The sequence below is a fragment of the Populus trichocarpa genome, chromosome 1 (genome assembly GCF_000002775.5).
Source record: "Populus trichocarpa isolate Nisqually-1 chromosome 1, P.trichocarpa_v4.1, whole genome shotgun sequence".
NCBI classification, from domain to species: domain Eukaryota; kingdom Viridiplantae; phylum Streptophyta; class Magnoliopsida; order Malpighiales; family Salicaceae; genus Populus; species Populus trichocarpa.
Window position 1 is genome coordinate 30,988,663 of NC_037285.2, and position 20,985 is coordinate 31,009,647.

Below are 20,985 nucleotides of genomic sequence, written 5' to 3' on the forward strand. Positions count from 1 at the left end.
TTTTCTAAATTGATCGAACCTAAAAGAATCAATCAACCCCTACTGTTCGATCAACCAAGACCATTAGGCAAACTGGTCAATTGAAATTGATCAACTGGTTGACTAGTTGATCGGGATCTCAGAATCCTGATTTACTAGTTTTCCAAAATACAAATTCTAAAATAATCGTCATGGTTCTTGAAAATCCATAATTTCAAACATCATATCAAACAATTTAAGTTAAACTAACATCCTAAAACATTAATTAAATATCTTAAATCATCCAAATTCTAAAATCAAATTCAACCACATATTCAAGTATAAAAACATTAACATCTTACCTTAGAAACCCTTATTTCTAACTTTTACTTCTTATTTTCTTTCTCTTCTTCCTCCTTTCTCTTCTTTTTCCTTCTTCCCCTCTTCTTTTCTTTTGGCTCTCTCTCTCAAGAGAAGTATTCTTCTTCTTTTTTTCTTTAACTTTCTATTTATATTTATCAAAAATATATAAAAAAACCTAAAATATCCCTCAAATATTTTGTACCCTTAGCTACTCATAAAAGAGTATAAATCCCTTTTCCAATGCATTAATTATTTTCAGCATATTACATATTGTTAGCTGAATCAGTTAGCATACGGATGGGGTTTGTAGTTATTGTGTCAGATATTGTTAGCTGACATAATTTTTTCAAGCATATAAAAAGAAAATAAACACAGAGAAAGTAGAATTTTCGTTGAAAAGTGTTTCATAACTAGCATTCTAATTCACTACTGAATATTTTCTCTCCTGCTCAAAATTCAAAAATCAATAGGAAAAACAATAAAAAAAACTAAATTAAAAAATTAAAAATTTTAAAGAAAAACAACGCTTAAGCAATATCTTCTTCCAGGCCTAATTCTAATTTAAAGATTTTTGTTAGAACTAACTAATCCTAATCCTCTTAAAGAATTGAGCTTGTAGAATCTAGAATCAAATTTCAGTAATTTGAAAGTTATGTGTTTTTTTTTTTTATTAAGCTTATCTTTGTTTGTGATTAGCTACGTCCCAATAATTCATAAATGAGTATGTAACATATCATAGCTGACTGAGTGATAATAATCAGAACCATCTGATTCTCCCGACCCGTCTTCATTTCCGCCATTTAAATGGCTTGTTGTTCAAGGGAGACATCTTCTTTACAGAAAGATCTGGGAATCAGTTGCCATGCCTTCGATCGGAGCAAGAGATCCCGTCAATTATGAAGTTTTCCAACAAGTGTTTACTCATTTTTCATATGTTTTTTAACTAATTAATAATACTTCCATCTAAGTTTCCACAAAACTACCTTTTCTTACGACTTCAAGCAATGACAATAGCCGTTAGTTGTAAGAAGTTGTGGGATTTGTCTTAGGTTAGTTTCCGGTTTCATGATCTCTGAATGTATTTGCCCAAATCTGTAATCACCACATAACAGAAGATACTCAGAAGTCTCAAACTAAAACAACTAAGGCTATTTTTCTTTCTTTACTGGAGATATACAAAGAATTCGTTGTTACTAGACAGATTTATTACGGAACATAATATTAATATTGTCTAATTAAAGACACTCATCTCTACTTTCAAGAAGAAGCTGCTGATGGAAGAGTATATGTTTTTCTGCATCTCAACTGTTTATTAAATGTGTAGACTCTACACTCTACAGGCGATAAATTTGTTTTTACTACAGCTCCTCTAAAAGAATTATGGTTCTTCAACCAAAGACCAACTTCGTGAAGACCGCCTTCTTTCCAGCATATATTGACTGCCACCCCACCACGTGCCTTCAGTCCTTCACGCACCCATTCACCCACTTATCCCGAGGAAGAGCAGGGAGTAAATACAGGTCTTTTACAGTGCTCTGTGTTAAATAAAGAAAAAACAGAGAGCTTTGCCAGGTTTGATTGCACAAAAGATGGAGGAATTAATTCATAATTGAGCAACTGTTGTGGCTATTAAATAGCCTTACACTGAAAGAAGGAAAAACAACCATCCACGATTTAAAATCCTATAATCGTGGTGCATGACTACTTTAACAGAAAAACAATCTTGTTCCTCAAGTTAAGGAGGAATTATTCAACTTAATAGAAATAAGCTTAAAACAGGGGAACTTTAACGATAATTCATCATCCTCCCTTAAACTGAATGTCATTGTCATTCAGTTTATACCTGGATATTCATGCACCCCCAGCAGATTTTGTATTTTCAGAAAGGTATCAAGCTTCAACGGTTTTGTTAGAATATCTGCAACTTGTTGCTGTGTAGAACAATGAATTAGCTCCAGAATCCCATCCTTAACAAGATCACGAAGAAAATGGAATCTTACATCTATGTGCTTACTACGACCATGCATCACAGGATTCTTTGAAAGTTTAATTGCTGATATATTATCACAAAACACCACAGTTGGACTGCTTTGCTCTTGATTGAGGACTGTCAGAATTCTTCTCAACCACACGACCTGGCATGTGCTTGAGGCTGCAGCAACGAACTCAGCTTCAGTGGTAAAGAGAGTAACCACCAGTTGTTTCTTTAAAGACCAAGAAACAGCTCCTGAATTCATGAGAAAAGCATATCCTGACGTGCTTTTCCTGTCATTTTGATCGCCAGCATAGTCACTATCCGAATACCCTACAAGTTCTTCACTTCCTCCTTTTTTGTAGAATATCCCGAAACCAGTCATGCCCTTTATATATCTCAAAATTCTTTTTGCTGCCTGGAAGTGAGAATCGGTAGGACGCTCCATATACCTGTTGATCAAGCTGACACTAAACATTAAATCAGGGCGTGTGGCAGTCAAATACATTAGGCTTCCCACCATTTGCTTTTAAACGGTGCTATCAGTTGCCATTCCCTCTTCATCTTTCGTGAGTTTAAAACCAGGAACCACGGGGTTATGTATTGAGTTACACTGAGCCATGTTAAACCTTTCCAAAATCTCTTGAGCATACTTCCATTGAGTAATGAAGATACCATCTGCCTTTTGTAATACTTCAATGCCAAGGAAGTACTTCATTCGCCCAAGATCAGTTATGTTGAACTCAGTTTTCATGGACTTCTTAAATTCTTCAAACATGGCGTTATCATTGCCAGTAAAGATAAGGTCATCAACATAAAGACACAAAATCAAATTTTACTTCCACCTACAGTTTTAATGAATAATGTATGCTCATAAGGACATTTGATGAAGCCTTCTTTGCTGAAATATGTTTCAATGCGACTATACCAGGCGCGAGGAGCCTGTTTGAGTCCATATAATGCCTTTTTTAGTCGATAAACTTTAGCTTCATGCCCCTTCTGTTCATATCCTGGTGGCTGCTCAACAAAGACTTCTTCAGTAATTTCTCCATGCAGGAAAGCCGACTTGACATCAAGTTGGTAGATCACCCAAGATTTCTGTGCAGCAATGGATATAACAATTCGTATAGTGTCCAGACGAGCTACTGGTGTAAAAACTTCAGCGTAATCAATTTCATGCTGTTGACAATACCCCTTAGCAACTAGCCGAGCCTTGTACTTATCCACTTCTCCATTTTCATTGAATTTTGTTTAAACACCCATTTTACTCCTATAGTTTTTCCTCTCGATGGCAGCACTGTTAAATCACATGTGTCATTCTTTTCTATAGCTTGTGTCTCTTGATCCATGGCTTTTCTCCATTTCTCAGACTTCACAGCTTCAGCAAATGTAATGGGATCTCCGTCAGTGAACAAGGCTAAATGTGTTAGGTTAACAGTTTCTTCATCTGAGAGGCCTTGTCCGGTTTCATAATCTCTTATCCACACTGGTGGTCTTCGTGCTCGTATCTCATGAGATGAGTGTTCTTTATGTGAGATATTAATGTTATCTCCATCAGCTTCAATATTACCTCCATCAGGTTCACTTTCACCAGTTTCTTCGTTGAAGACAGATTCTTCACAGTCATCAGACTCTTCTTCATTTCCCTTATTTTCAACTTCTGCTTCTTTTTCATTCTCCCACTCGAGCTCAGTAAATATGGCCTGTTTGTGATCATCATCCCAGTTCCATTACTGATCTTCTTCAAATACCACATCTCGGCTAATAATTATTTTATTTGAATTTGGATCAAATAACTTAAAAGCCTTAGATTCATCACTGACCCCCAGTAAAATGCATTTTAGACTCTTGGCATCAAGCTTTACTCTCTTGCTGTCAGGTACATGCACGTGAGAAATGCAACCAAAAACTCGAAAATAATCCACCGATGGCTTGTGCCCATTCCACATTTCTGCAGGTGTTTTGTTCTTCACAGCTAGAGTTGGACAGCGATTTAGAATATGCACCGTCCAATTTACTGCTTCAGGCCAAAAAGTCTTGGGAATTTGCTTTGCTGTCAACATGCTTCGCACCATATTCATAATAGTGTGGTTCTTCCTTTCTGCGACACCGTTCTGTTGAGGTGTATAGGCAGTCGTCAGCTGTCTATGAATACCATGCTCATTGTAGAAGTCAGTGAAATCCTGTGACGTAAATTCTCCCCCACGATCTGTTCTAAGGCTCCGTATGTAAAATCCAGTTTCCTTCTCAACTCTGGCTTTATAAGATTTAAATGTGGAAAGAGCTTCTGATTTCTCCATCAAGAAGTACACCCAAGTTTTCTTGCTGAAATCATCGATGAATGTAATAAGATATCCTTTTTTGCCATTTGAAACTGGATTAATTGGTCCACATATGTCAGCATGCACCAACTGAAGAATGTTGGAGGCTCTCCACATGCTTGCTTTAGGAAATGGATCACGATGTTGTCTTCCCACCAAGCAATTTTCACAAATCTTTTGGGAGGCTTTAAACGGAGGTAACCCTTTCACCATGTTCTTTTGTTGGAGCACTTTGAGCCCATTCCAGCTGAGATGTCCATACCGACAGTGCCAAAGGTCTGTTTGATCTGTGATTAGTGAGGAGAAGCATTTTAGTTCCTTTGGTGTGTAACGAGCATGCACAGTGAACATTCTGTTATGTGTCATTGCTGTTTCCATGATTAAGCCTTTCTCTTTGTGGAATATTTTGCATATTCCACGTTGAATAAGAACTGTCAGCCCCTTTTCTTGCAATTGGCCAATACTCAACAGATTATTCTTTAGGTCTGGTACGTAGAAAACTTCTGTGATTACATGCACAAACCCATTTACTTCCATTCGAATGTTTCCTTTCCCTTGTACAGTAAGGCTGGAGTCATTGCCAAGCTTCATTGATTCTCGAAAGCTTTTGTCAAGATCAAAAAACATGTTTTGTTTTCCACACATGTGATTACTGCGTCCAGAGTCAAGAAACCAAATGTGCTCCATTGCAATCTCGTTGGAATCTACAAACGCCATCAGCAACATCTCGTCCTTTGTTTCAGCATAATTCGCCTTCTGTTCCTTGTCTCGTTTAGGACATTCCCATTGAAAATGCCCTAACTCATGACAATAGTAACACTCTAGGATGGATTTGTCGAATCCAAACCTACCCCTTCCTCTTCCTCGTCCTCGATAAGTGCCTCTACCTCCACCTCTTCCTCCTTGCTGGAATCCATGAGTGATCTGAAGTGCTTGTTCATCGTTCATATGTCGGCTGATCCGTTGTTCATGCACCAAGAGGCTGCTTTGAAGCTCGTCTATAGACATTGTGTCCAGGTCATTGGATTCCTCAATGGAGCAAACAACGTAATCATATTTTGAAGTCATAGACCTCAAAATCTTTTCAATGATAACCACATCATTCATTTGTTCTCCATGAGTTCGCATCTTGTTAGCTATGGTGAGAGTTCTGCCAAAATAATCATTAACTGATTCTGCAACCTTCATATGCAACACTTCAAACTCTTTGCGAAGAGCTTGCAATTGAGCACGCTTGACACGTGTTGTCCCTTGATACTTTTGCTTCAATGAATCCCATATTTCTTTAACTGTATCTTTCTTCAAGATGGTTTCCAGTATCGATCGATCAATGGCTTGGAACAGATAGTTCTTGGCCTTGAGATCTTTCAGCTTCTGATCCTCATACGTCTTCTGTTGTATCTCACTGAGACTCGATCCTTCTGCTGCAGCAGTAATTCCTATCTCTATCAAGTTCCAATACTATTTGGAACGCAGAAAATTCTCCATCAGCATACTCCAATGGTCATAGTGACCATCAAACCTTGGAATGGCAGGTTGCACGAAGCTATTCTCAGATGCCATGTCTCTGACTCTTCACTTTAATACCTGAATAAAAAATTTGATCAAACCTCGTGAGGAGGCTCTGATACCTGATGTTAAATAAAAGAAAAAACAAGAGTTTTGCCAGGTTTGATTGCACAAAAGATGGAGGAATTAATTCATAATTGTGCAACTGTTGTGGTTATTAAATAGCCTTACACTAAAAGAAGGAAAAACAACCACCCACGATTTAAAATCCTATAATCGTGGTGCATGACTACTTTAACAGAAAAACAATCTTGTTACTCAAGTTAAGGAGGAATTATTCAACTTAACAGAAATAAGCTTAAAACAGGGGAATTTTGAATCTAACGATAATTCATCACTCTGGACTAGCATTTCTGCGATTGCAGCTGAAGAACTGAAATGTAAACAAATTTGCAGCGACGTCAATTTTCATCCCAACGAGGTCGACTGTTGTTACATATGCATTGTGCTCCTGCTGTCTAAACTTTCTCTTCGATTATTCCAAGGTATTGATATCCCGATTACTTGAAACTCAAGCCAGGAAACCATAAATAAACTAGATACAAATAGCATTAATAATTACTTGCACTTTCATTGTCACAAAACAATGTCACTTACCCAAATTTCACTTTCACCCATGATTGAAGACAACAAATATTAGTACTCTCCCAACTCCCACTCAATTTCCAGATGTTCCCTTTTTTTGGAAGACCATGTTTGTGTACTTGTACCAAATCACTGTCACTGAAGCCTCCTCATGCTATTGGAGCATAGAGCATAGAGAATATTGTTGGACTCAACAGACGATGAATTCATCTAGAATTTGTTACACTTAATGAACAAGAATAGCAGCTTGCTTAAAGTGTGCACAAAATGATTAAGGTTGCTTTGTTATTGAATGATAAGTGTGGCTCATTATATAGCCTTACAATGGTAACGGGAAACAAATAAAGTGCAGTATTATGAGGAATCTCACAATATCAGGTAACAATATTCCTAGAGACTAGGACAACTCTATAGACTAGGAGTTTTATTCTAACAGAAAAGACTTGGTAAACATCTTAATTTAAGCAACCAGCTTCATCAATCCCTCTCTTAAACTAAATGCAATAGCAATTAGTTTATTCATTCAATTTTGCACACTCCCAGTTCTTCTCTAAGTTTCTGAAATGTCTCCACCTTCAAAGCCTTCGTCATCAAATCTGCTATCTGCTCTTGAGTTCTACAATGCAGCAACTGAATAATACCATCATTTACTAAATCTCTCAGGAAATGGAACCTGACATCAATGTGTTTGCTTCTCCCATGCATTACTGGATTCTTGGACAATTTGATCGTAGAACTGTTGTCACACCAAATGGTGGTGCATTCTTTCTGAGCAAGTCCTAAATTTTCCAAGACCCTTCTCATCCAAACTGCTTGACTTGCACAGCCTGCGGCATCCACAAATTCTGCCTCTGTAGTGGATAATGTGACTATAGGTTGTTTTTTCAACAACCAAGAGACTGCTCCCGAGCTCATTAAGAAGACATATCCAGATGTGCTCTTTCGATCCTCTACATCACCTGCATAGTCACTATCTGTGAATGCGCGCAACTCGTCCATCCCATCCCTTTTGTATAGAATGCCAAAATTTGTTGTGCCTTGCAAGTATCTCAGTATTCTCTTAGCAGCTTGTAGGTGCAACTCGGTAGGTCTAGACATAAATCGGCTGATCAAGCTTACACTGAACATCATATCTGGTCGAGTTGTTGTGAGATACATTAAGCTCCCTACAATTTGCTTGTAGTAAGATTCATCAACTTGTACTCCTTGATCATCCTTGTTTAGTTTGACACCTGGCACAATCGGGTTGCTAACTGGATTACTTTCTGCCATACCAAAACGCTTCAGCACTTCTATAGCATACTTCTTTTGGCAAATAAAATTGCCATTGGCTTTTTGTATGACTTCTATCCCAAGAAAGAATCGCATCTTTCCCATATCCGTCATATCAAAAACATTCATCATTGATGATTTAAAATCATTCATCATGTCTTCATCATTACCTGTATATATCAAATCGTCAACATAAATACTCACAATGATCATCTTGCCTTCTGCTCCCTTTTTAATGAATAGTGTGTGCTCATTTGGGCATGTTTCAAAGCCTTCATCTTTGAAGTATGCTGCGATACGACTAAACCATGCTCGTGGGGCTTGTTTTAGTCCATATAGAGCTTTGTGTAATTGATAAACCTTTCCTTCACTGCCCTTCTTCTCATACCCCTTTGGTTGTTCAACAAAAACATTATCGCTGAGTTTACCATGTAAAAATGCGGACTTGACATCCAATTGATAGATTTTCCATTTTCTTTGAGCTGCTAGTGCCACAATCATTCGTACTGTGTCCATCCTTGCTACTGGGGCAAATACTTCGGTGTAATCCACTCCATATTGTTGAGAGTAACCCTTTGCTACTAATCGGGCTTTATATTTGTCTACCTCCCCAAGCTCATTCAATTTAGTTTTGTAAAGCCATTTGACTCCAATTTTCTTGGCTCCGGCTGGTAGGTCTGTAAGTGTCCAGGTCTGATTTTTCTCAATTGAATTGATCTCTGAATCCATTGCTTTTCTCCACCTTGAGCTTGCTACTGCATCTTCATAGTTTATAGGGTCTGCACCTTGCATTACAGTCATGTTGATCTCATTTTCTTCTTCATAACGTTGATGGCTGCAGACATAGTCTGACATCCATCTCGGTTTTTGTTGAAGTCTGCTACTACTTCTTGTTATGGATCCTTCTGCAATTGATGTGTCACTCACCATAATGCCCTCAGCTGCATTTGACGTGTCATTCCTCAACTCAGCTTCTGCAGCTGTGACTACATCTTCATCCCCAATCACTGCTGCATCTGCAGCAGCTTCTGCTTCCCCTGTCACTGCAACTTCATTTCCTGTTATTGCATCATTGTTGGTGTCACTAGCCATCAAATCTTCATCCACTGCATCACTCTCAGCTGATCCACCATCACTGTCATTTGCTCCACTGTCTGAATTTTCTTCTTCATCAATTTCCACTTCATCAATGTCTCCCCACTCAAGGCTTTGCTGTATTTGATCCTCATAGCTTGCATCCCAATTCCACCTCTTTCCTTCTTCAAATATAACGTCCCTACTGATAATTATTTTCTGTGCAATTGGATCATAGAGCCTGTATCCCTTGGATTCTTCACTGACACCCAATAATACACATGTAAAGCTTCTGTTATCCAGCTTGATACGTTTGGCTTCAGGCACATGCACATGTGCCAAGCAACCGAAAATTCTGAAATGCTCCACAGAAGGTTTTGCACCTGTCCATGCTTCTTCTGGAGTGGTATCTTTGACTGCTAATGTGGGACATCGATTCAGCACATAAACTGACCATTGCACTGCCTCAGGCCAGAAAGATTTTGGGATTTTCTTTTCTGAGAGCATTGCCCGAACCATGTTCATCACCGTACGATTTTTCCTCTCAGCCACTCCATTTTGTTGTGGAGTGCATGTTGTGGTCAGTTGGCGTCTTATTCCATTATGTCTACAGAATTCTTTAAATTCATTTGAATTGAACTCCCCCCCTCTATCCGTACGTAGACATTTAATAAATTTCCCAGTATCCTTTTCTACCATCTTCTTAAAGCATTGAAAGACATATAATGATTCTGATTTTTCTGTCAGAAAATATACCCATGCTTTTCTACAGAAATCATCAATGAAGCATAGAAAATACCTCTTCTTGCTATTAGAAATGGGGGTCACTGGACCACAAATATCAGCATGCACAAGCTGTAATTTTTCGGTGGCTCTCCATGTGCTCTTCTTTGGGATGCTGTTGCGATGTTGTTTTCCAATTAGACAGTCAGTGCAAGTCTCTGTGGTAGGTGTTAGCTTTGGCATTCCTCGAACCATATTCTTGTTCTGTAAGATCTCCAGACCCCGATGGCTCAAATGGCCATACCTACTATGCCATAGCTGGGTGACATTTGATGTTGGTGAATTTGTGAGAAAACAGGCATCATTTCTCTCTTGCGTGTTTGCCAACAGTATGAACATTTTATTTGCAGACATGCTGGTTTGAATGATCATGCCCCTCTTCGGGTGATAAATCTTGCACATCCCTGCGTGAAATAAAAATGCAAGTCCCTTCTCCTGCATTTGTCCCACACTCAGCAGGTTGTTGTGTAATTCTGGAACATAAAACACATCAGTGATGATGTGATTCATGCCATTCAATTTAAGTGTAATTTTTCCTTTCCCTTCCACAGAAATTCTGGTGTTGTTACCAAGTTTGACTTGCTGCTTAAATCCTCTGTTCAATTCACTGAATTTTTCTGCATCTCCGCTCATGTGGTTTGAACAACCAGAGTCCAAGAACCAAACATCTCCACGCTTTGCTTCATTCATCTCCACCAAAGACATTAGCAGCAATTCTTCATCTGCTTCAACATAATTAGCCTCCCAATTTGGACATTCATATTTATAGTGCCCGAGCTTGTGGCATCTATAACACTCTATTATAGCTTTGTTAATAAATCCACGTCCTCTCCCGTATCCTCTTCCTCTATATGTATTCCTGCTACGTCCTCCTCTGCCTTGTCCCTCATCAAATGTAACTTTCAAGGCTTGATCTTCACTGTTAGTCCTTCGAAACTTCTGTTCGTGCACAATCAATGAGCTTTGTAGCTCATCCATAGAAAGGAGATCAATGTCTTTGGATTCCTCTATGGAACAGACAATATAATTGAATTTGTCTGTGAGAGTGCGTAAAATCTTTTCTACAATCTTCACATCTTGCATATCTTCTCCATAATTGCGCATATCATTTGCCACCATCATGACTCTGGAGAAATAATCAGTGACTGATTCACCAATCTTCATTTCTAGCACCTCAAAATCTCTGCGAAGTGCCTGAAGTTGAGCACGCTTGACTCTCGTATTCCCTTGATATTTTGTTTTCATTGATTCCCACAGCTGCTTGGAAGTGTCTTTCTGCAGAATAGTCTTCAAGATTGACTTGTCGATTGACTGGAAAAGGTAGTTTTTAACCTTTAGATCCTTGAGTTTGCAGTCCTCAAGGTGTCTCTTTTGTGCAGCAGTCAATGTTTCTCCTTCATCAGGTTCTGTAAATCCAGTTTCAATGCAGCTCCAGTATTCTTTTGATCTCAGAAGATTCTCCATCAATAGGCTCCAGTGATCATAGTCCCCATTGAACCTAGGAATGCTCAAAAAATTTTGCCCTTCAGCAGCCATTTCTCAGTTCACTCTTTACTCTTTTTCTCTCGGTGGTTCTCACAATCTTCTCACAGTGTTTCTCTCTTCTCACTCTGTTTCTCTTCTCTCAGTTCACTCTAATACTTCACTCTTTTCTCTTGGTGTTTCTCACAATCTCCTCACAGTGTTTCTCTCTTTTAGGATACTGCTGTTCCTAAACTCTCTCACTCAGAATTCTCTCAACCTGGCTCTGATACCACTTTGTTACACTTAATGAACAAGAATAGCAGCTTGCTTAAAGTGTGCACAAAATGATTAAGGTTGCTTTGTTATTGAATGATAAGTGTGGCTCATTATATAGCCTTACAATGGTAACGGGAAACAAATAAAGTGCAGTATTATGAGGAATCTCACAATATCAGGTAACAATATTCCTAGAGACTAGGACAACTCTATAGACTAGGAGTTTTATTCTAACAGAAAAGACTTGGTAAACATCTTAATTTAAGCAACCAGCTTCATCAGAATTTGGGTGATCCAGCATTTTCCTGGTTCTCAGTGCAAACCAACAGCTGATAAGACCTTGAAATTTTAGACAGAATATCAACACAACTTCTTGAAGAAATCCATTGTACAAAAGGCACACATGCACGTGTGTGAGTACAAAAGGAAAGAGTTGACTACGACCTATGGGACAGATAATGCACAACATATAATGCAATTGAAATTATAAAGGGAGAGGGAGTGACGCTGAACATACTCCCATGGTGGTTCAATATCTTTGTTCCATAAACCCTGCAAATTTGCCACCTGAGTTCTAGGCCTTGAACAAGAAATAAGCAAGTAACGACCGTATAGAAATAATAGCACCATGCACCAAAGAAGGATCTTCATCAGTTTTGAAGGATTTCACCCTCTCTGCTGTTGAAACTGTATCATCTTCACTTCTTTTGAAAGATAAATCGTTATTATAAGCCATAAGTTTCTTCACATGCAGAGTTGCATTTCCTGAAACACTCTTGGAACTTTTCAAAAGCTGGAGTGAAACACGATGAAAAAGACTCCGATAATCATCCAAGTGATGTGCATATAGATCAGTGCACGACAAATTGCTAATTGACTTTAATGCACTCAGGGAGTCAGAAGCAGGGTCCTTCTTGGAATCTATAGGCTTAGTGATGGCCCATCAAATGAAGAGGAAGACGCTAAAAGCAAAACAGCCCAGTCTGAACCTTCAACCTTCAACTTCCTGCCATCCAAAATATGAACTACTCCTCCACTTTTACTCATCTGTAAATCAAGAATTGCAGAAAACTGAATTCCCTTTCGATTGTCATTTGCACTGAATTTAATAAAAAAAGGTTAAGCACTAAAACCAAAATGCCATAATCAAGTAATCAACGACTAAGGGCGTGTTTGGTATTGCGGTAGCTTTTGTGGTTGTGGAGTAAAAAAAGCAGTTTAATAAAAAGTGCTTTTTGTGAGGTTGATTTAAAAAAAAACTGGTGTTTGGTTAAAACTGTGGTTGAAATTGTGGTTTTAAAAAAAGCAGTTTCTTGTGTTTGGTTAAAATATTGTGGTTGAAATTGTGGTCGAAAAAAAAGCAATTTTGTGTTTGGTAAAACTGTGGTTAAAAAAAAATATGTTCTTGTTTTTTGTTAATATGCTTTGTATTTTATATTTGATTTGAATTAATTAAAAGGACATAGATAAATGCATATATATAATTCCAAAACATAGGTGTTTTGTAATTATGATTACATAACAAAATGAAAAATCCTCATACATTAATGTACTCCTTTATTGTTCCATTAAACTATTTGCAATTCCATCGCGTACAAAATCCATACGTGAAGGCCTCTGTGAGCCTTGAACGGCCGAAGCCTGAACAATATCAGGTAAAAAGTCATCTGGAATTAAATTGGGGTTGTGATCATACTCGGAAAAAACTGCATCATCTTGCGAACTCCTTCTAATATAGTTATGTAGTGCCATTGATGTAACTACAATCTCAACTTGTGTCTTGTATGGATAAGCAGGCATGTTTTGCAAAATTTTCCACCTCTGTTTCCATACCCCAAAAGAATGTTCGATCACGTTACGTAGTGACGAGTGTGCACGATTAAACACTTCTTTCCGACCACTTGGTTGTCCACGACGCCTAAATTCTTGGAAGTGATACCTCTCGCCTTTATAGGGACCCAAATACCCATACTCGTTTGGATATCCAGCATCAACCAAATAGTATTTGTCTGCAAAAAATAACATGTAATTTTAAACAAAACTGGAAAAAAATTATATTCCTTCAATTACCAAATCTTCAATTTAGTCAAAATCACAACCTTCCGGAGGTTTTGGAAATTTGATATTGCTACTGTCAATAGCCTCAAGAAAAATACGCGTATCGTGTGCACTGCCTTCCCATCCTGCCCACACGAACATGAATTGCATGTCGAAACTACAAGCAGCCATGACATTTTGTGTTGGTACACCTTTTCGTCCAATAAATGGAATTTGATTTGCAGATGGTATGCAGGCACGAACATGTGTTCCATCAATTGCACCGACACAATTCTACATGCCACAAAAACATTTATAATACTCATAAACATTTATAACATATTTCATACTCCTCTGAACAATTTAATTAAACTAGTTAATTATAAAAAAAAATTCATCTTACCTTGAAATGTGGCATAAATCTTGGATTCATAGCAATTTCTCTTGGTGTGCTCGTAAATTGTGGATCTACTGGTTTTATGACTTCCACAGCAAACAAACGTAATGATTTAAGCACTTCTTTAAAACATCTACTAATAGTTTCACCTGAATGCTGGAATCTTTCCTGCACTTGTCTATTTGACGCCCCAACTGCTATTGTAAATAGAAACATTAACACCTTTTCAATAACGCTCATTTTTCTTGACGGTTTTAAGCCATGGTGCGTTTCTAATTCGGTGCACAAACTCAACAAAGTGGTTGCGTCCATCCTGAACATGTTAACACTTCGTTTCCAATGACCTCTTAAAACCTCCGACAACCAACGCATCCCTGTGTTATAGGAAACCATACATGGTTCTTTATACATATAATTAATATAATACGTGTTTATAGCTCCAACTGTGCATATAATTATTTTTTTCCTATCAAAATGCCTCCTTATAATAAATGCTTCGTCACCATCACTGTCATCGTCAACGTCGTCGTCATCATCATCGTCATTACTGTCGTCGGAGTCGTTTCCATTACTATCATCTCCGGCACCATCAACTGAAGCACCACTACCTTCACAACTAGGATAATTAATTTGGTCTACAATGCGGTTCATTACATTATCAAAATTACCATCGAAATCTTCATTAAATATGTCATTAAATCGTGGATCATCCATAACTTCAATTACATGTAAACAAGAAAAAAATTATATGTTGTTAATAAAAAACTTTAAATAATTAAATATCATTCAATAAAAAAACTATCAAAGAGTTGGTGCGACATAAGTTTTTTCCATACCTGTAAAGCCAACAAAAAAGGAGTATTCTACTTGCTTGTATAAAATGCAGCTGAGAGGTTTGAGAAGCTTGTTATGAAGAAAGCTACTTCAGTGAAAAATATGATGCAAACATTCCTCTTTATATAGAAAAATTTCAATGCTCTTTACGTCTATTTTACAATTTTTTAGCTTTCAACATAAGTACATTCACATGTATGTATATGCTGTAAAAGTAGCATATAATGTTACTTTTACAGCTCATATATGTACACCATCCTGACATGTAGTCTTTCACACCAGAGTTAAAAGGAATAAAAACAGAGTTAAAAGTTAAAAACCAGCAGCAAGACCAAGCTTTCAGAAAAGGAAGAAACACCAACAGCATTAGTCCCATCAGACCTCACGGCAACAAAGAAAAAAACATCAACAGTAACTGCAAAAGGGGTTTCTTTTCAGACATCACAAGCTCACAGTAGCTACCCCAATGGAAAAAAATAATGTCAAGTAAAGAATCACCAGCAGCATGTCAATGTCACAGTAGCTAATCCAATGGAAAAAATTACAGCCAAGGAAAGAATCACCAGCAGCATGTCAATCTCACAGTAGCTAATCCAATGGAACAAATTACAGCTAAGGAAAGAAACATAGCAGCATGTATTATTAGTCCCATCAAACCTCACGGCAGCAAAGAAAAAAACAGTAACAGTAAACGGTAAAAGGGGTTTCTTTTCAGACATCACAAGCTCACAGTAGCTACCCAATGGAAAAAATGCAGCCAAGGAAAGAAACACCAGCAGCATGTATTATTATTCCCATCAAACCTCACGGCAGCAAAGAAAAAAATACAGGGAACAAAACAGTGAAGGTAAATTAACAACCAATTCCATTAAAGGGTCAACCATTTAACATTAACCATTGAACATTGTAATTCCTAGATAAAATACAACATTACAACCAGCAATTTCTCATACAAGTCTGTTAACTCCCGAAAAGCAGTTTAATAAATATAACAGTACATAAATTATCGCAAATGGATATGCTCATATGTCGTTACATGAAATGTGGAATAATATAATGTTTCGGACAAACTTCGGCAAATGGAAACTACTCTTTTAAAAACCGGCATCCCATTACTCTGCAACAAAAAAATAAACATGTATAAATATCCAAAGCACTTGAACATAGTTAATTGATTAACAGTTAAGAAGCTTAAATCATACCATGTCAGCTAAGCACGTTTAGTTCGTGCATACATTCGTTGCAACCATCTCAACTTCTGTTGCTTATCACCCATACTGGCCCACATTTCTCTTTTCCTTCTTAAACTGAGATACTCCGTAGCGAAGTCATGAAACTCATCTTCAATTGAAACTCCAGGAGTTGAGTGCAGCTCATCCATCACCTCGCGAATACTACAACCTTTGCGATCCATATTCAAAGAAGTCGAATCACTCTTAGTCGACATACTCTCAAGTAGATGATTGCACCTTGACAGCAGCTGAACACCAATTCCAGCTGTTTTCTTCTTTCTACCTCGCACATCATAATGATCTCGTTCTTTTCTTTTGCCACCGCTTGTTGTGTTGCTGCTGTTAGACATATTTATCCCTCCAACCATTCGAGCCATGTCAGTCTGGAAATCTGGAATCACATCTTCCTCCGAATCACCACTGCCCTCTTCCAAACCATCATGAGCAATGTCGGCATTGCTTGTACCAGGATCGACATCACTACCAGCAGGTACACCTGATGAAGGAGCCCATGTATACGCTCCAGTTGCGACAATGTTGGAATACATTCGGTCAAATTTATTCTTCAAAGACGGCTCAATACCGACATGTCTGAATTTTTTGGCTCCTCTAATTTCCTGCATATAAATTAAATCAAGTAATGAAGGATCAAACTACTAAAATTTTGGGGTTGGAATTTGACAACAATAAAAGAAATTGTTAGGATGACAAGGAATGTACCTGAATTTTTTGTTTCCACCACTCATCGCTAGCTGCAATTGTGCCTAACTCACTATTCCAGCCAACACCAGTTTCAGAAACCAGCTTATTCCATATCCTCCAATCCTTTTTGCATCCATCCCATTTGTTTTTCAACTGTGTTTTAGTGAATGCATGGCCAGTTTGTTCTTTGAATGATGTTATAAGAAATTTCCACCCCGTTTTATCGAAATGAGTATTAGGTCTCATTCCCATATCAATTGCCTTAATGCATATATCACAAAATACATGCAACATTTTCTTTGTCCAAGCAGCCTTATCAAAAGATTCAAGACCTTCTATGATATCTTTTAACACATTTAACAAAAGTTTGAAATCAATAACTGATATGAATTACAAAAAAACAGCAACAGTAAACCATGGACTTAAACACTAATAAAACACTCAATGTTCAGCATTTACAAAAGCTGTGTGGTTAGCAACAAACATTAACCATGCATGTATTTGAATGAGAATGTTCATGTTAATTTGTAATGAAAACTAATTGCAACCCATTAATTTCAATTGTTCAGAAAACTAAGTTTCAGCCATGAGATAATTTTTGAATTATCAAGCAACACTTCATTGCCATCATGCTGTTTGGAAGCTAAAAACAGAGGGAAAAAAACAAACATAACAGAATCTATTTCTACATTCAAAGAAACCCAGCTTTCTTTCGCAGCATGCAGACACAAAAAAAAGAAACTCAAAATTCTGATTTTGACTGCACAAGTAGAAATAAACATAATCCTACACGACATGCTAACAGGGCACTCATTACGATTACAATAAACACACGCACAGTAAAGGCATCAACAGTTGCTCTAACAGAAACAATATCAATGTGCATAGCAAACATATCAGACCATGCAGAACAACACATAAATGAAATTTCAAAGCATGACATTGTTTCCAGTAAGCAAATAATCCAGCAGCAGCACTGTCAGCTGGTAGTAGACATAAAAAACGAAACCAGAACAAAGAACAGCAGACAAGCAGTATATGGAAGCAATTAAACTCTTTTAAATTCAAAACAAATGACGAAGGCACAGTAAACAGAAAACAATCAGCAACAGCTATGGAATTTGTCAATTGCAGAACACACAGTAATTGATCATGCAGGTACACAGACATGCAATTTTTCATCTAAAAAATTGAAAATGCAGATGGAGATAAGGCAGGAACTTACCTCAGTCTATCTCTTTAGGTGTCCAAACCAGCACGGTTCTGCAGCTTTGTCCTGCAAACAGATACAATGGAGACCCAGAAGATAAAATAGATTTTGAGCTACAATTACTATAAAATTAACATGGGTAACACAGTACACAGAAGCATCACAGAAATGCAGGTTTTCAAGTAGAAAAAAATTAAAAACACATGCAAAGTAGAGGACAAGCAGAAGAAGCAATGAAATTTGCTATAAATTAAAAAAAATTTGATGAAGGCACAGTAAATAGAACACAAGCAGCAACAGCAATGAAATTTGTAGATCAATTCAACAATTGCAGTGTTAATAGTAATAGAGCATGCAGCATCACAGACATGCAATGTTTCATATACAAAAAACGAAAATGAAGATGGAGATAAGGCAGGAACTGACCTTAGTCTCTGTCTTTGTTCTGCAAACCACCACGGTGCTGCAGCTTTGTTCTGCAAAAACAAAAACAATAGAGACCCATTACAGAAATTAGATTTTGAGCAACATGTGAAACAAAATTGACAAAGGGAACGCACAGTACTTACTGGTATCTCACTCGTGGAACTTTCCCAGCACGAATCTCTTGGGGGTTTTCTGTAATTGTAACAGTGGAGGGACAGATCGGTGAAGGTTTGTGTTTTCGATCTTCGTTGGGAAAGAATGGACAAAGGGGAAGAAGCTTGCTCCGGCGTTGGTGGTTTTTTAGGGCAAAATAGAAATGGGGCTGTAGCAAGAGAAAAGAGAGGAGAACAGTTTGGGAAAGGAAATTGGGGTTTTAGTTCATCAATTACATAGATTTGCAACCGAAACAAGAAAAAAATTTGTGAGGTTGTGAGGACCGTAATTGATAGTGGTTACTGGGCAAAGTTTCGGTGGTGAGAGAGAGGTGAAACGCATGGAGGACCAGTTTAGGGAAATGTTGAAACTGGGCGTTATTGATCTACAACAACCTTCCACCATCAATTTGTTGGGTTTTTTTTTGTGACCGTTGGGAAATTGAGAACGAGGGACAGAGGACAGTTGGGAAAGTAAGGGGTTGTTCTTGAAAGTAATTGTAAAATTATCGGTGATGAGAGAGAGGAGAAACGCATGAAAAGCAATGTGTAATTGCTTTTCACTTTTTACAATTGAACCGTAGTTTTCACTGGGACCCACATACAAATAACCTGTGGTTCGTGGTTAACCAAACATATATGACACTGCTTTTTTTTCAACCGCAGCCGCACCAGCATATCCAAACACCATCTAAGAGTATAAACATTCTTCTACTTTTATCCGTAACATTAAGTAGAATCGAATCTCTCATCTTTTCATGACAAAAGCATCTTTTACAGCACCCAAAAAGAACATTTTCAATATCCATTTAAGGCCAAACATTGAACAATATCAAAACAATCTAAACTGAACAATCCAGCTTAGCTTAACTCAACTTTATACAAATATGCTTTTCTTTTCCTTTTTCTTACAAAAAAAAAATAGCACAATGAAGAGTTTCTAGTGCAACATCACCCCAAAGTCTTCCAACATTTTCATGAGGATCGTTTTTCTTTGTAGTTAATTACTTACCATTAAGCTGTAGAGTTTCTAATGCAACATCACCCCAAATCTTGGCACCAAGTCTTCCATTTCCAATCGGGATCGCATCCGTCCAATGCTTAGCCGGCCCACGAAATGTAATCTTCAATGGCCTAGAACTTTCTCCATTGTCATCATCGTCCAGAAAACTGGGACTCCAGCAATCCTTCTTAGTAGTCCGGCGCACAAGAACCAGTGGGTTACTCTCTTTCTTGTATTACCGTCGCGGGGTCAAATATTTTTTTTATAAAAAAAATTATATATATATATATATTGATTTTTTTATTATGTTTTTATACATTAAGAAAATTATGTAAATTGAAAAGCTTATATATACATATAATTCAATAAATAAAAAAATATATATTTTAATAAATAAAAAAATCAGTAATTAAAAAATTAGAAAAAACAAAAAATATCACAGATCAAAATATTTAATCTTGTAAAAACAATATTTATATAATTTGCTGAATTTATTTATTAAAATTAATTCCTCTCATGCTTATACATCAAAATATAAGTAAATACACTTTAAAACATTTAGTGAGATGATAAATTTGAGGTGGTGCGAGAAGCTCTTTTTTTACTTTAAGTTTTGTAACTTTTGCTAGCTATGTGGTATACAAATTTTGAAATCAAACATGATGAAGTGAAATTCTCAAGTTTTAATCAATAAGATATCTTTTAAAAATTCAAATATTGGAATTAAACATATTATGCTTTCTTATCATAAAACGTTAAGGGTGGTGTTATTCTTTGATATTTATTATAAAGATTAATTTAGATAGCCTTATTAAGTATGTGTCTCGATTTAAAAAAAAACAATTACTTTTAATGTTCATTTCAAAGGATTTTATTTTATATTCAATATTTTGATTTAAATTTTGTACTTTATAATATATATTTTTTTAAAATAATACATTTTGAAGAATCTAAAATAAGAATTTATACATATAATGATCATACTTGTTAGTCATGAATAAATAGTATCGATAGTGAAGTCATTATATCATAAAACAATGCTAATACTTGTATACAATATATGATATATAGTATTCAAGAAATCTGAAATCATTTGGAATGAATTATTTATACAATATGCAATCTTTATCAATTTAATATTCAGTTTGTCATAAAAAAACTTTACATGACTTGTAGTTTTGGGAAAAAACTTAAAATATTTAGGTATAATCCACAATTTTTCTTGTGCATTTTTTTCAAAAACATTATATAAAAATATTTATTTTAAGATTAATTACTTTAAAGATTTCAATGAATTAGAAGAAACACTTTAAACAAACCTATTTTAATTTTTATAATAAATAATTGTTAGAGAA

The 20,985-nt window shown here is 36.7% G+C and overlaps 2 protein-coding genes across 2 annotated transcripts; both read right to left on the bottom strand.

Moving 5' to 3' along the window:
* Positions 1 to 13,704: 13,704 nt before the first annotated feature.
* LOC127904004 (protein ALP1-like) lies at positions 13,705 to 14,785 on the bottom strand. The gene is made up of 3 exons (XM_052445405.1): positions 14,575 to 14,785; positions 14,078 to 14,445; positions 13,705 to 13,968 (listed from the first exon to the last, which is right to left on the bottom strand). The coding sequence occupies exons 1-3, from the start codon at positions 14,783 to 14,785 to the stop codon at positions 13,720 to 13,722; spliced, it is 828 nt and encodes a 275-aa protein (XP_052301365.1). The 3' UTR covers positions 13,705 to 13,719.
* A 1,328-nt stretch (positions 14,786 to 16,113) lies between these two features.
* On the bottom strand, positions 16,114 to 17,117 carry LOC7465050 (L10-interacting MYB domain-containing protein). Its single transcript, XM_024597315.2, has 2 exons — positions 16,858 to 17,117; positions 16,114 to 16,754 (listed from the first exon to the last, which is right to left on the bottom strand). Exons 1-2 carry the CDS (start codon positions 17,089 to 17,091, stop codon positions 16,116 to 16,118), a joined length of 873 nt encoding a protein of 290 aa, XP_024453083.1. The 5' UTR covers positions 17,092 to 17,117; the 3' UTR covers positions 16,114 to 16,115.
* Positions 17,118 to 20,985: the final 3,868 nt, after the last annotated feature.